The sequence below is a fragment of the Anser brachyrhynchus genome, assembly GCF_964034855.1.
Source record: "Anser brachyrhynchus genome assembly, chromosome: 4".
NCBI classification, from domain to species: domain Eukaryota; kingdom Metazoa; phylum Chordata; class Aves; order Anseriformes; family Anatidae; genus Anser; species Anser brachyrhynchus.
The window spans coordinates 12,123,321-12,140,105 of NC_137698.1; the positions used below are offsets into that span (position 1 = coordinate 12,123,321).

At 39.4% G+C, this 16,785-nt stretch overlaps 1 protein-coding gene across 5 annotated transcripts in view; it reads left to right on the top strand.

The window, feature by feature from the left end:
- The window catches only part of TNKS (tankyrase), a 119,771-nt gene that overhangs the window by 60,082 nt on the left and 42,904 nt on the right, over nt 1-16,785 (top strand). For all 5 annotated transcript variants that reach the window (XM_080588842.1, XM_080588838.1, XM_080588839.1 and 2 more), the window contains one exon: nt 53-128. In XM_080588842.1, the coding sequence (XP_080444968.1) occupies nt 53-128 (76 nt within the window). The remainder of the gene's footprint in view (nt 1-52; nt 129-16,785) is intronic.

The following is a 16,785-nucleotide window of genomic DNA, read 5'->3' on the forward strand; positions in this document are numbered from 1 at the left end:
CAGAACACTGTCTTTTTCCCCCTTTTCTTAATTCCCTCCTCTCCATTTACAGGAGTGGTAATGAAGAAAAACTAATGGCTTTATTGACACCTTTAAATGTGAACTGCCATGCAAGTGATGGGCGCAAGGTAAGTTAATACCTGGTTTTTATTTCCGTTTTTTGAGAAACACCAATTTAACCGTATTGGGAAACACAGATGTATAAACCCAGACAGTGTAGGTGGGTGAACCCTAAGTGATGTCTTTTCACCATGAAATTAAATGCAGTTGTACTAGACAGTGGCAGCTGTGACAAACCAACAGACAGCAGACATGGATTTTAAGTGTGTCTTTTCTTTTAAATGTCAGACCCCAGCTTACACATAAAGTGAAACCATAGGATCTTTTGTAACAAAACCAAAATCTACGGTTGCAGATGAATAAAATAACTAAAAGAGGGAAGCTATTTGTATTTGAATATTGTCTGGGTGAGGCGATTCTTGTTCAGCTTAGCACCTAATGTGCTGGCACACAGACTGGCAGTGTGTTGATATGATTAACACCTTCTGCATTTTCTTAAATTTTACATTATTGTTTTGACTTTCTCTGTCAGGGACATTTAAATGAGTTAAATTAAGGATTAGGCTGAAACTGGAGGAGGGAAGAACACATGCAGTATGAAGTAGATCCTATGATTTATGATGTTTGAGACATCAATATGCCGGACTGTCTAGACTGGTAAACTTACAGACGTTTTTATTTATTTATTTACTTATTTATTTCTAAGTGTGCCAGAATGTTCCTAATCGATGTCTGTTAAAAAGGTCTCTCACGCATAACAATACATCTCACTCGTGGAGAGAAATGGCAGTGTTTTCCTGTATAGCTTTTTATTTTCTGTGAAGGGTGTTGGAGCATAGTATAAACCTCTGCCCATTTTGGAGCTGGAATAGCACAGTGCCACTGATGAGTGGAACTGAAACCAGTTGATGCTGCCTTTCCATTAAAAGACATGTTGCAGATTGTAAGGATGTATTTGTGAAAATAGTCTGACTTTTAATATGAAATGTTTTATCAAATGTGATACCTGTAATACCTAGTATGTGGAAGAAAACCTAGTCAGTTTTTAACTTGTTTATATTTATGGCTGATCAAAAGTTTCTGAATCTTCCAGGTTTTTAAAGCAATTAATTTTATCATGTGGGGGACAATCAAATGAAGAAGGGCTTTATTTAGTGTATCTATGTTGGAGCTGATGGAATATTTTCAGTATTTTAAGGTTAAACATATTGCCTATAATTCTTGGCTTCCTTTTTCTTTTTAAAAGAATTTTTCTGTTCAAATGAGAATACATTTGGTTATTAATAGTGCACTGTGCTAGAATAATTAAGCACTGTGGTATACAGCAATGCATTACTGTGTAATTGAGCCCCTATAATTTCTGATCTAAGGCCAAAGGCAGAGTTGTGATTTCTGCTGATAGGGAGAGGAAGCAGGCCTTGCAGATATGTCATCAAGAATAATTCACTCTAAAAAGAAAACAAAAGGCCTTAAAATTCTTATTAAGCTAGGAGAAATTATTTATGTATTATTGTGGCCTCCGAATCAGTTTCAAAATTTATGCCCAAAGCTCAGCAAGCATACTGCTGTTGAAGTTAATCAATGTAGGCACTTCAATAATTTGTGTGTTTGGTTGTGCTGGTGATTTTACCCAACTGGGTAGCCAAACTCCATCACAACCACTTTCTTGCTCCCCCTCCTCAAAAGAAGAGGGGGAGAAGAAAGTATGCTGGGAAGAAGAAGAAGAAGAAAAAAAACCTCATAGGTTGAGGTAAGGATAATTTAATTAAAGGGAAAAGAAAGGGGGGTGGGGAGGGGGGGTGGCAAAACCAGCAAAGACTGCACAGAAACACAGAGGAAAGAAAATTCTGTACTTCACATCAATAAGTGATGTTTGGCCATGTCCTAAGAAGCAGGGCCCTTTTCAGCCTACAGCTCGACATTCTTGTCAGTGAAGATCTGCTGATGTAGCTGCCTCCAATTGACCCTGATATGCACTTGCTGAGAATATGTCCCTTTTGGAAGCTGTTTTTTGTATTCCTTGATGTGTTTCAATATTGTTATTTTTTGAACTCACGTAACGTGATTCTTTCTGATAGAGACACAGAGCCCTCCATTCCAAATATGATTGTTTTTCTTAGTTATTTTTTGCAGATCCTTTGATTTTCAAATCTCAGACTTACCACAGACTTAGCACAGTGTCAGGGTGAGGAAGTGCAGCCTCCATGAAGTGATCTGAGCATCTCTGCATCATGTTTACTCTGCAGTGTAGACATACGCAGAAACTCCTGTTTGTTTCTTTTGCTTTTGCATTCCTCAGGCTTGCACATTTCTGAGACATCCAACACTATTTTGCTAAGGGATCACTTTAGTTTTGTAGGTGAGAAAATTGAGTCCCAGTAGTGATTTTTTTTCTGCATAACAGAACGTAGCAGCATTTTTCATACTTGACGGCTTGAATTTCTAGAAGTTGTCATCTAACACCCATTGTGCTAGAACTCCTGACAAAATAGCAGAACAGTCAGTATATTGTTGGTCGTGGTATTGTTTACTTTATTGCTGTATGCATTTTACCTATTTTTTTTCCTGAGGATCTCTTCTGTGGAATTTTTAAAATGACTCATGCATGCTAACATCTGGAGTTCCTGAATTTCCTAAACACCACATCTGCTGGGATAGCGTGCTTCATAGAACAGATGAAAGGAGTGGAAAACCAGGACTGTAGCTTGCTGGTCTGAAACCAGCTTGGGTTAAAAGTAACAAAGACTTACTGCATTGTGTGTGCTTCTTGCAGCCTTTTTGAAATGTATTGATAGGCAGAGTGATTCCTGGTGGACAGGAGTCCATGCTGCTAAAACAGTTACAGCTGGTGCTGATAGCCATTGATCCATCTGTTAATTTAGCATGGAGGTCAATACTGAATTAGGAGCGGAATCCAATGTTTCTTCTTCCCCTCCAAGAGAAAGTTTGGATAGATTACATGATTACTGTGGAGATGTTCACATTACTGAAGCTCTTCATCTGTTGTCTGAAGAGAGAATTCACTCTGTTGCTACTCTTGCAATTATTTTCTGGAGTGAAAAATGAAGGAGGAGTGTGTGCAAAACAGAACAATTTTTATGTGTCAACTAAAACATTACTGCATATCAAGGATCTATGTAATTTATGGAGTTTTGTTTTGATTGGATGGCCAAGAAAAGTGACCAATAATATCTCAGAGAAGCAATTATTTAATTGAGCTAGGAAACTGATTTTGAGTAAGTATTGGCTTGTGTACATGTTGAATGAGGGCACAAATAATGCTGCCCTTTTCTGAGCTATACAGTGCAGTGTATGCAAACGGAAGTGTTATGCAAGGGTGAAATGTCAAAAGAAATGTTTGTTTTCTTTCAACCAGTCCAATTTGTTTGCTTTTTAAAAAACAATGCTTGAGCTAAATTACAATAGTTATTTTAACACCATTTAGTCTTGTTTTGAGTTTTTCAAGAGGAGAGTGGGGAAAAAAATGTTAGGATGTGGTGTTACGTTTAACGTAAAATTTGCATTTTACATTACTTCTATTTAGAATGTTTTGCAAAGTATTTGCTCTGTCAAAATGGAACTTGTTTAGACAAAATTCTCATGAGCACATGCATATTCCTGATGGGTCTGAAATTTTTCTATGTCCCTCCTCTGAGCTCTGCCAAACTTTGTTTGTGTGGTATATAGATATAAAGATATGTAGAAGACAAACCGCAGTATTGAACTTAATGGAAAATACCTCCAAGATCATCTGGTCCAACCATCCCCCTACCACCACTGTCACCCACTAAACCATGTCCCTAAGCACCACGTCCAACCTTTCCTTGAATACTCCCAGGGACGGTGACTCCACCACCTCCCTGGGCAACCCGTCCCAATGCCTGACTGCTCTTTCTGAGAAGAAATGTCTCCTAATTCCCAACCTGAATCTCCCCTGGCACAACTTGAGGCCGTTCCCTCTAGTCCTATCGCTAGTTATCTATGAGAAGAGGCTGACCCCCAGCTCCCCACACCTCCCTCTCAGGTAGCTGTAGAGAGCAATGAGGTCTCCCCTGAGCCTCCTCTTCTCCAGACCAAACAACCCCAGCTCCCTCAGCCGCTCCTCACAGGACTTGTGCTCCAGGCCCTTCACCAGCTTCGTAGCCCTTCTCTGGTCACGCTCCAGGGCCTCGATGTCCTTCTTGTAGTGAGGGGCCCAAAGCTGAACACAGTGCTCGAGGTGTGGCCTCACCAGAGCAGAGTACAGGGGGACGATCACCTCCCTGCTCCTGCTGGCTGCACTATTCCTGATACGAGCCAGGATGCTGGTGGCCTTCTTGGCCACCTGGGCACACTGCTGGCTCATGTTCAGGTGAGCATCAATCAACACTCCCAGGTCCTGTTCCTCTTCACAGTCTTCCAGCCACTCTGCCCCAAGCCTGTAGCGCTGCATGGGTTTGTTGTGGCCAAAGTTCAGGCCCTGGCACTTAGCCATGTTAAACCTCATCCCATTGGCCTCTGCCCATTGATCCAACCTTGTGGTGAATTTTCCAGAAATGTTAAATATTGAATATTTTAAAACAACAGGTTCCTATCTGCTACTGGAAGCTGAAGCAATGTTTTTTTTTGCCATGCAAGCAGTATTTCTTATATGTTACAACAGTCGCAGCATACCTGAACTCATAGGTAGTGCCAAGAGAAAGCTTAACTCAACGTAACAACCACGATACATTTCATTTTAAACCTATCTCTCAGCCTGCTCATTTCCTTTGGGAAGCTGTTGTGAACACTTGAAAGATGTCTCATGAGGAAATTGATATTGCATCCTTTTTTTTTTTTTTTAATACAGAACTGTCTGAGCTAGTAAAGGCACACTGGTTTTAGCAATTCAGATTAGAAATTTTCTCTACAATGCAGACTTCTCACATCATTTCTTAACAGCTTTCCAGCATGAACTGTATCCAGCTGACATGGTAGCTATTAGTAGTGGAAGGATAGATTTATTTATTTTATGTTGGATTTTTGCTGGAATATAATGCCCTGCTCCTGTTCTCTATTATGCATACTGAGGTCACACTGCTACTAAAATACTTGTGTGTCAGTCACTAAGGCTATTTTCCTGTAAAATAGGATATATCCTTCATATTTTAAAAGTATTATTTGCATTGATCTCTGCAGCTACTTCTCGTGTTTACATTCTGTATGAACCACTTGAAAAAAAGAGACTACCATGGTGTTACATGTGAACAGCTTGTCTCACAAACTTGTTGGGCATGAGGCAGAAATCATTACCAAAAAGCAGCACAGAATGTAATTCCCCCCCACCTACATTGTTTTTCTTCCTGCAGCTTCTCTCTCTGCCCAATTCCTTTGAAACTAGAATCTTAGAAATTTCTACGAGTGAGTAAGGGAGCCTGTGAACAACACGCTGCTATTCTTCACCCATCCTGCACTGCTGATGAGTCAGTGATCCCATGGGGAAAAAACATCTGCATTTATTTAATAAAAATTGTTTTTAAAGTGTATGTGGCCCTACTTGTTTCAGTATATTCTTCTGGCTCCTAGTGCCCTTTTCACTCTTCATTTGGTTTTCAGTCCTTACAGCTCCCAATACTAGTGTCTCAGTACTTACTATTATGCCTATCCAATACTTTTTTTTTTTTTTTTTTACTCTGCCTTTCCAGCCCAGGTGTAGGTCCAGAATGTATGGTCCAGAACACCAGTAGCAGGCCTTTGCATGAATGCTTTTGATGCATAGAAAACACCTTTTGCGTATGTTTGAGGCTTTAGCCCATTCCATCATGTCATAAAGGATTTCAGGTTTTGTGTGCGCTGCCTTGTCCATGTTTATGGATAAAGGGTAACATGTAAGAAATCCAACTGTAAGAAAGTCTGCAATGCAGAGCTGTGCACCAGCAGCCTTGGTCTGAAGCAACCCCTGCTCAAGACCTTGTGTGTGTGCATTTAGTGGAGAGGATTGAGTACAATGCTCCCTCAGATCCTGCTGTGGGACCTCTCTAATAAGGGCTAACTTTCTGTTGGATGGAGTAACAGGTTCCTTCTCTTGCCTCCTCTGCTTCCTGCTCTGTATGTACAGTCAGCTTGATCAGCATGTAAACAAAGGGCTGATTAAAAAACAGAAAATGAATTATATGAAAACTGGGTGAGTTACATCTCCTCTTACCAGGGAGTCTCCAATCTGCTGTTGGTAAGTGGATTTGCCAACCCATGTTTCAGAGTTCTTCCTGTCTTCAACCATTTTCAGGAAAAAATCTGCAGTGGTTTGCTTTCCAATTCTGAGTCAGTCAATCTATGTTTTCACATGCTTTTACTTTGTAGTTATTAAGCCGAGAAACTTTAACAGCAGTTGAGATTCTCTTGTAATGAAGTTGTCTCTAGGAGCTGGGGGGTTGAAGAAAAATGCCATGTATGTCAGAAATACTGACGTGCTCCTATACCCTCTTTTATGTGTGATCCCAGCTTACTTAGTCAGTCAAGTATGGTGAAAGTGGATAGCACAAGAATCCCTCCCCTAAATTTGTAAAAGTATAAATGACTTGGCTTCATTTCTATCCCTGGTGCTACTTAATACCCTGCTTAGCCTAAGATGATACCTTCTGCATAAAATGTAAAATTGATCTGTCTGCTCTAAGTTTCTGTTACAAGATCTTAAATATTTTCTTAGTTATTTTAAATATTTCAGTAAGTATCCCTTCCTGTGTTCTTCAGATATTATTAAAAGGATAGTCCATCATGTCCAGGAAGAGAACTTCTGCACTTGAAAACTGGAAGGAGAATACTTACGCTGTAGTCATTTTCCCTGTATTGGTCTCTGTAAACCAGGAAATTTCATTTGTTAGGTCTTAATCAATGTGCTTTTCAGGAAACCTCCAAATTTATTAGGTGTGCTCTTTTTTATTCCTGAACTATTTCCCCTTGATGATTAGCTTCCCACAAGGGACAGCTTCTTGCTTTATGCTATTATTCACCTACTGTTTAGAGAAAACAAGTTAGATTGGCAGATTTGGAAAGAGCCGTTTAATATTTTATGTACCTTAACTAAATGCTTCAATCTGGATTTGGCTCTGTCTGCTCACAAGCATCCAGAAATTGAATAGCAATCATGTTTCTTCTATTATGATTTTGAGAGTTGAGTCCTTCCCTTCCAAGAGCTTGCTGAAGTTAATGTTTGAGTTGAAATTTGGAGGTTCGGTCTGTGGACTGTATGCATTTGATTTCTGTATGTGGATGACTGTAGTAAATGCTGTAGGTGCCATTTCTATTCTTGGTGTCAATTCCCTCAAAAGTCCTTGCCTTGTGATCTTGAGAGTTACTGAGAAGTAAATGATTCTGCTTTCTCATTGTTCTTCTCTTTCAAACCGGATATTAGAATATGTTGTCTTCCTCTGTTGTCAGACTTACTACTTACTTTTATCCTCGTTTCCCATCTCTGCACGTTACCAGGCACCTGTCCCAGGAGCTGTCACCATCTACCTTAAAACCATCAGTGAGGATTGTGTTAAAAACCTGTTGAGTGCCCACGTAGGCTTTCACTAAGTGATAAACGTATCACTTTGTTTATCTGCATGCAGATGCTTACTGACCACTTCAGAAAACTCCAAAGAGGTTTGTCAGGTGGAACTTCCATTAACAGTATTTGTGTTGACTCTTTTATCATGTCTATCCATCTGTCCACTAATTCTAGCTGTTACTATATTTTTTGTGGTACAGGTGCCAATGTTACAGGCTGTAGTTCCCCCAAAAAATCTTTTAATGACTGGAATCATTTTTGCAACTTTATGTACCAAGACAATCTTAAGTGAAGGTTGCGTACCACTAGTAATTCACCCATTTAATTCTTCAGTGCTCTCTTGGGTGAATGCAATCCCATCCTAGCAATTTGTTGATTTTTTTTTTCATCATGGGTATTGTTACCTCTTTTATGCTTAATTCAGTTTCAGAGAAATCCTTTTCCAAGCTTCACCGTACTCCCAAATACTCACTTGCTTACTCACCAGGGCTCTGGTGTGACAATTACCTATGTTTCTTCTAAGATGCATGCCATGCAGAGTTCCTTTAGTTCCTCCACAATAACTTGCCTGTAGGATCTCTCATTTCTTACCCTAGTATCATCTTGCCCCCACCAGACTGTCTGGAGATTTTTGTGCTTCTGGTGGGTCGGAAGAAGTTTTTTTTCGAAGAAGAATTCAAACTAACGATAGTTTGAATTCCTTTCACTAGTTGTTGCTCAAATCATCTTTGCCTGCCTAATTGTATTTTTACCTATAATCTGCTGGATTTCGTGATCCTTCTGATTTTTCTTTAGCTTCTGAATTCAGCTTTTTGAATAATACCTTCTTAATTCTAGTAATCGCTTTTGAGTTGCTGTTTAATCACACTGGCTTCTTTCACTTTTTCAAGCACTTCCCAACAGAAGGTGCATTAGCACTGGTTCTAGTATGGTCTCTGTTAGTAGTCTTCTCGCTGTTTGTAAAGACTTAATTCTCTTGGTCACGGCTTTTAGTTTATATTTACCAAACTTCCTAATTTTTCATAGCTTCCCTTTCTGAAGGTTAGTGTGGTCATGCTCCATTATTTTTATCAATCCTTTCCCCTGTAGGTGAGTTGAATGTAAGTACGTTATAGTCAGTGTTACACAGCAACTTCTCTTGCAGGTTTTTGACCCAGCTCCTGTTTGTTAACTGGTGCCAGCTCAGTGGTTGCATTTACTCAGATGGCTCTCCTAGCCGTCTGAGTGAAACAGCCATCTTGGTAAAACAATCACTGATAACCTCCAAACATTTTGTCTCTGTTGTGTATTTATGTGTGACACTGGCCTGGTCTATATGGCAGTAACTGAAGTTACCCAAAGCCCTTGTGTTGCCTGCTCTGGCTGCCTCACTGTTTCCTCTCAGCACATCAGTTACCAGTTGCTAATATAACCCCATCACTGACTTCACAGGTTACATGGATTTAGAGTGGTGGGTTTCATGCTAAATGAAAAGAACTTCAAACACGTATGTGCAAGGAGAGTTGTATTTACACAATGGTTTTAGAAATGGTTATGTAAGTTGATGAAGCAGGTAGGAGATGAACAATGAAAGGGAAGAAATATGCCAAAATAAGGCATTGTAATTTATGGTGAATGTGTCAGTGATGGACAAGAAAATTGAGGTTATTTGGTTAGTCTCCCCTAATTAATGTAATATACTTCTACTTATAAAAGATACTTTTTACAGATGGAATTCTTTAGAATATTCTATTTCTAATAGCCATAACTTCTCAATTTCAAAGCGTATTAGGAAGTACAAGATATTCTCTTTTTCCTGTATTTTGGAAGGCTGTATTAGTTCTGCAAAGGAAAAATGAAATCTACTTGACTGGATTATAAATGCATTAAACTCTAAAACTTGTGAATAATCACTAATGCAAAAAAAGAACATTTTTTGTATCTAATTTTGTGAATTATTTTAGACTTCTTATTTTAATTTGATTCCAAAATGTGAGTTTTTTTTTAAACTCTGAGAATTGGAAGTGAAATGCAATTAACTTGCAAGTATTGTTCTTAACAGAGCTTGTTCTCACCCCACATTCAATAAAAATGAGCAAAGTGCTGGCTTGAATGTCATGTTAGCAGAGAGAGCAGTCAAGATAACATTCGGAGAGTTTTTTCTTTCTTATTAATATGGAAAATATTCTAAACTTAAGGCTGAAATGTTTATAATCGCAAGGTGGAAGAGGGTGGATGGGGGAAAGGTGTTTTTGGTTTCTTTCCTTTGTTTCTCACTTCTCTAGTTTGTTAGTAATAGGCAATAAATTTCTCTAATCTCCCTACTCTGAGTCTGTTTTGCCCGTCACGATGATGTCCCCATCCTTATCTCACCCCTTGAGCCCTTTTCATCATATTTTCTCCCCCTTTCTCTTTGAGGGGGTGAAGTGAGAGAGCGGTTGTGGTGGAGCTTGGCTGCCCACCCAAGTAAAACCAGCAGAAGACTGAGGCTGTGAACTGTACTGACTGGCACTAAGGGACTTTCAAAAACTCCGCAGAAACTCGGCTGTCCTTGCCCTGTAACGCAGGCCAGTAGTAATAGCACCTCTTCTTCCCTGTGCACTAAATTTAAATCACATCTTCCAGGGTGTGATTTACAAGAAAGTTCCAGCTGTTGACATGACAGAATTCTTCATGCCCGTGTGTTTGGTCCACCAACCCAGATGAGTTTGTTCCCTAGCTGCTCCTTCGAGTACTAGATGTTTGAATAACCTCTAAAGACTCCAGTAAGTAACACTGCAGGGGCAGTTTCTTTTTATCTCTACCTTGGCAGTAGCCAGTCATGCCTCAGCACATCACCTCAGAGTTGTCCCTTTTTGACTTACATTTCTAACAGATTCTGTATGATGAAAAGAAGCAACAAAAATGGCCATCGTGGATACAATGATACTGTAAGTAATTCCCATGTAGAATTCTGCCATACCTTTTGGAGTTTACATCTCTCTTCAGCGTTAAATATCATTAGCAGTGTTCCTTTAGGAGAAGAGAGCAGTTCTTTACTGTTGTTTCATCCTTCTGTAGCTCAGCAAGCCACTATTCCCTCAGTTACCAGCATCTACCACAGAAGAAAAAAAATGTATGCTCCTCTACTTCTGTGATAATCCGTTTCAAAATCCTCTCTGCATGTTTTGCTGTTTTTTGTCACTGGGTGCTGCCAGAGATATATTCTGAGCTTCTGAATCTGGGAAAACTGCAAATGCTGATTCACTGTAGATGCTTCTGAATTTCTTTTTCATAATGCAGTTCCGTTCCCAGCTAAACCTTCATTTGCACATAGAAATGGAACAGATTCACCTAAGGAACAGTTTTCTGAGAATACTGTGGGTTTATGAAGAATGTTGCTCAGCTTTTCGGACACATCCTGGTTTAGCAAATGCATGGTAGGTTCAGATACATGGAAATACAGGACAGTTTCAGGAGCTGTGGGCTTTTGCTTTTTAATTCTTATTTATGATGACATCATAAGGATCACTAGTGCACCTTTTATGGGACCTGCTGTTTGTGAAATCAGATGATCAGAGGTCGGGGTGGTAGATCCCATGCAAAGATTTAAGTGTTTTTCCCAGCCCTTTACCTTTACCCGCTTGGTCTCTGCTTTTAGGTCAGATCTTTGAATGCTCACTCTGAAAGTAGTGGCACCAACTTAGTATGGAGGTGTTAGGGAAGACTCTTAATTAAACTTTGGGAAGCTGAGATCCATGTCTTTATGTCTACTTTTTCTTGTGGATCTGTGTAAGCTTTTAAGTTCATTCTGAACATGATTGCTGCCTTGTGTCTCATGCTATCTCATTTTCTTCTGGCCTCTCATTTAGTCCTGGTATCTTTCTCGTAGGTAATTATGCTCTTTGAGGTTTGACTTTGGTTCTTTTTCTCTGAAGTAATACCTTGCTTGCCTCAACTTCCAACCTTCTCTTTGGTGGTGCTGTTTCAATGCTAGCTGGAGTTCCTTACCAGTGAAGTGAAAACATCCATTTCTTCCTTCTGTTGACCTCTAAGAGGCAGAGAAACTCATTATTTCTTGTGTTTACCCCTCTGCAATATGACGCTTCTCATCTTTTCAGTTCTTCTCAACCCCAGGAATCTGTGATTGAAAAAGCTCTTAAATATGCCCCTTACTTGTCAATACTTTTCCAAACCTGCAGTACAACAGTGCCTCCATGGTACTGCATAGAACTAATTCCTAGTCTTGTCACACAGCCACGAAGTCCAGAGATACGGACAGAAACTTGTTGTATTGTCCCTCAAAGGTCAGATCTACTACAGAAACATTTAGGAATCAGTAGTTTGGAGGTTACAGCCCTCTGAGAAGGAACGTATTTAAATAGGAACATATTTAAATACTCACTAGAGATTAATAAAAAATATTTCTGTTTCACTCTTGTGTGTTGTTATTTCTTAATCTACTTTATCAATATTTATGCAGCCTGGAAGTGTCCAACACTAATTTGAAAATAACATTCCAGAGTTTGTAGAGGAATGTTTTCTGAACCTGTGATCCACAAAGCAATGCTTTGTAGCTGATACGCATTCTAAAAGGCATGCCATTCATAATACCTGTCCTCCTCTGGGCTTTGTACCACAGCCCAAGTGGTACATACCTGAATACATTTCTGAAGGTATTGTTTCAGAAAATAATCTCTTTATAATGTGGACGTCTTTCTTTGTTCTTCTTCTGTCGGCTCAAAACGATGGATCACTGTTTTTCAAAGAGAAAATGATATGCCAGAAAGAGTGAGTTCTAAATTAAGATACTATGGGACTTGCAGATTCTGAACTGATGAGCCATTCAGTTCATTTTCGTGTGGTCATGTAAAATTTTCAACATAATGGTATTCTGAATTTTACTATATTAAATCTGTTCAACAGTCTAGTATTACTGTTTGTGTTCTGAAGATGAAGCAGTTAAATTACCACTGGAAACACAGTTGAGTGAAAAATGTCTTCCTTAATCCTTTTTTTTTAAAAACATAAAAGTAGTTTAAGTTCTTCATTTTTGTGCTTATTTATCTCCAGAGTTTAAACTTATTGTAGCTAGCTTATCTATAGTTAGCAGGCTGACATAACTTGTTTTCCTGGAGCAGCATCTATAAGTATGTCCTTTAGGGCTTAACTGTCAATCATGAAATTGAAGAACATGGTACCACTATAAAATGACCAGGGAAGTTGCACAATTTGACAAGTTGGATGGCTGAAGCTTACATGCCATGTGGCTGGTGAACAGAAGAACACACCCTTCCTTGCTCAACAAGAGCATCATTCTCTTGCTGAGGTTAAGGACTTTTGTTCCCCATAGTACCTAGTATGGAAGAGCATTTTAACATAAATATTAAGTAATTATTTCAAAATATATGTTTCTAGAAGGGAGGGACTTGTTTGTATGTGATAGTAAGTCCAGTTTCCATGCCACGCAAACCTGTCAGAGAGATATTTTCCCAAGAAAGCTTACAACCAAGCCTAAAAATGAAGGTGTAAGATGGTGTATTGGGTTTATGTGGCACAGTTTTGGTAGCAGGGGGGCTGCTGGGGTGGCCCCTGTGAGAAAAGCCCCGAAGCTGCCCCATGTTAGATAAGGGCCACTTTCAGCTGGCTCCAAAGGGACCCACCGCTGCCCAGAGCCGAGCCAGTGAGTGGTGATGTTTGCGCCTCTGTGGGAGCAGATCTAAGAAAGAGGGGGAAAAAGCAGTTGTGGTGTAGTCCAGCTGCATAAAACTACCACAGATGGGCACAATGTGCAATATTAAAATGGAAGACATACTTTGCAAGGGGGTATCTAAGCAGGGAAGCAAAACTCCGATCATTGCCATCCTGGAAAAGCTCAGGAATATCTCTTCTAGACTATGATGTTGTTGCAACTTGTTTTCTCATCCCATTAGTCAGATTATAAATTAGTGACAGGAGGTATTTCGCTTGCATCTGGAATATGTTCCTGATACACACTCATGATTGATGCAGTTCATTTTAGAGAAGTCTTTGAGATAGCAGCATGAAGCAGATGCAGACTGTTGTGACTTTAAAAAAAGAATGCATCATAAATTCTAACCCAGTGAAGAGAGAGAGTTGTTTGCCTGCCACGAAGGTTTTTGCTTAGTATGCCTGATTCAGGTAGTCATCTTGACAGGCCTCAGGACATCTTTCAGAGCAGTCAGTTTTATGCAGACTGTGAAACAAAGGTGCATTCTGTGATTAGAAACCTTGCTACTTGTCTCTCAGTTCAGAGGAGGTGAAGCACCATTTTGAGGGAGTTTGTAAGACAAACTGCAAAAGCTAAAAATGTAATTTTTATTGCTGCGCCTCTCTGCTGGCCACGCAGTCTGATTTGAATAAAGGTGTTCTGTTTGATAGAAGTTAAATGGGGATTTGCTACATACCTGCGTTTTCCAAGTTACCAAACCTGAAGGTAGATTAGAGACAAGGTAAGAAAGTCATATATAGTAAAGTGTATGGTGATCATTATTTGATTCCTCCTCCCCCCTCTTCTTTTTTTTTGGATGCCTTTTGTCAGGAGGGTGTTATAAAAGAGTTGTCAGTAAACATATGGTTGTTCTTAGGTGTCTAATCAAAGGGTATGTAATCAAAGTTGTACTTGTCTGTCAAGAACCACCCTTACTGGTGAACGTCCATTTGGGGACCTTCTGAACATGGGTATAGCCATTATATGTCAAGACGAGAGCTGGTCTTGGGGACGTCTGATAGATGGTATTGCCTTTTTATAGTGAAAATGCCTTTCTTGTAGAAGATGAAATTAAGTGATGATAATTTTAAATCACTTCATCTTATTGTAAATTAGATGCAGGGCAAGACGTATATAAGAAGATTCTTGTTTGTTGATTTTAATAGCCTTCAGGATGACAACTTGTGAATGAGAGAAACACGCTAATTAAGATTGTTATCAGATAATGCAATGTAGAGATTCTAGTGGCAGAGAGCAAGAGCAGGCAAGAACAGGCATTATTAGTTCTTACAGCAGCTCCGCTAGCTGTTATTTAACAAGCAGGTAATACATGATATAAGAGCCTTATGTAAAATCCTTCAGCTTTAAGTTACCCATAATATTGGCAATCCAAAATTACTCTGAATCTGAAAATGCATGTTTTGTTCTGAGGCTGTGGGCATGTTACCATCTCTAAGAGCTACTGAAGGCTCTTTTGCATGATAGATAGGGATATGGGTGGTGCTTAGAGCCAGCGCTCCCATGTTGCCTGCGGATGATTTGTTGAAACCAATGTTCTGATTTTAGTAGAAATAACTCAGCAGCCTGCAGATCTGACAATCCCTTGGTGCCCCTTTTGTTTGATACAGGGGGACAGCAAGTCCAAAGGTGGCTGACCTTGACCATAAGGTCCTTAAACCAGCTGTTGGTAATAAAACAGTGTGAAAACACCAAAGGCTCAATGAGAATATCAAACTGTTGTATGTACGTTGCTTAAATCTAAAAATGCCTTAACACATGTTCAAAAAGGCTGCAGGAAAAAAAAAAAAAAAGCTTTAATATAAATTGTAGGTATACAGGCTGTGTTTGCTATTTTGTGTACAGGGATCTTATTTGAAATGCACGGTACCTGCACTCAATTACAGATGCCATAAAAATTTCGAATAATGTGAGCATCTTACATGAGAGTCTTATTTTACTTGCTAAAAGTAGATTTGCTCTCTTTTTAATTACAAGACAATGTGATTGGCTTGGTAATTGTGAATATGAGTCTTGGAAGGTAAATGCCCTCTAGGGATTCTTGTTAGGAAGTCTCTTGACAAGTACTGCAAGACATGGGAGGAGGGGTTAATTGATAGCTCAATTAAATCTCTTTCCTTAATATTAAATGATTGGGTTGATATACCTTACAGGTGCAGTATACAGTAATACTGTTAGTGATAACTAGTTCCTACTTTTCTAGTGCTCTAGAAAAAGTGCACTGATTTTTAAACAGCAGTCTCTTTATGAACATCATTCACTTTTGGGGTGGGGAGGACTAGTAATCCCCGTGTGATGACTAGTTCACATAGCATGACGTTACGTTTTAGGTACTTAATTCCTGTGGTTAGCGTCCAAGCTGGTAGCACTGGATTAATATTTTAAATTAGTAAATCTATATTAAACATAATATATATTAAGTGTGATATCAATGAATGTTCTGTCTCATGGGAAAGGAAAAGTCCTTAAAAATGACTAAGGTAGGCACATCCTGCTTCCTGAAGCATATGGAAGTGCAATGTTTTTAAGAACCTTTAAACCAATGTAAAGAGTGACTGTCAAGAGAGGCTTGGGGATTTTGATTCGCTAGACCTGACTACAGTGCTGACTTCAACAGTGTTTCATAAATTAACTGGAAGAGATTTCAGCCCCATCTCCAGTTAAGAGTGAAGAGAGGAGTGTTAGTTAGCTCTTTTTTGTAGAGGTGGCTGCAGCGTGGCACACAGCTTCATTGAAGCTGCAGTGGATCAGAAGGCGAGCAAGCCAAACATCAGGTGTTTGGCTGCAGCTAAATAATTCCTGGTGTGCTGGGGGAGACATGGTTCATTCATGAGACTGTGGTGTCTGTGTGACCTTGCTCAGGGAGAAGGAAGTAGCTTGCATTTCCGAAAGGCAGGGATATAAGTTGTCAGAAGATTTGGGATGTCATTGCTTTGCTTTGCTTGCGTTGTTAGTCTTACAGCTACAAGCTAAAAATGTTCTGGCTTTTTTCTCTAATGAAGTTATTTTGCAAAAGTAGGTTTAATAATCCTAGAAATACAAAATACACGGTTCCAGCTTGAGTCATGTTTTATCTTTAAATTTTAATCACTCAACAAGATTCCAGGGCTGACACATCCTTATTGAGAACATCCTTATTAATAACGCTCAATAAGAGTAAAGCAGCATCTTGTAAGTCTGCCAGCGTTGTTTTAGAAGTAGTATGCAGATAAGCATGGATGCAGCTACTTTAATCCTAGTGAGGTTAAAGGATCCTGCAGTGGTCTGCATCCTCTTCCAAGATTTAGCATTTTCTCCAGTTTCTTTTGGCGATCAGACCTTTCAAGAGACTGACTTTTCAGCAGTCCATTTCAGATCATTTTCAGATTTTCTGAGTTATTAATTCAGTTGACAAACTGGACTTAGTAGCCAAACCAAGGCAATTGTCAAAAATAGCACCTGAAGTATTTTTCTAATGTCAACAGTGGCGTAACCTTTATCCACATTTTCATTAGTATTTATGATGTGC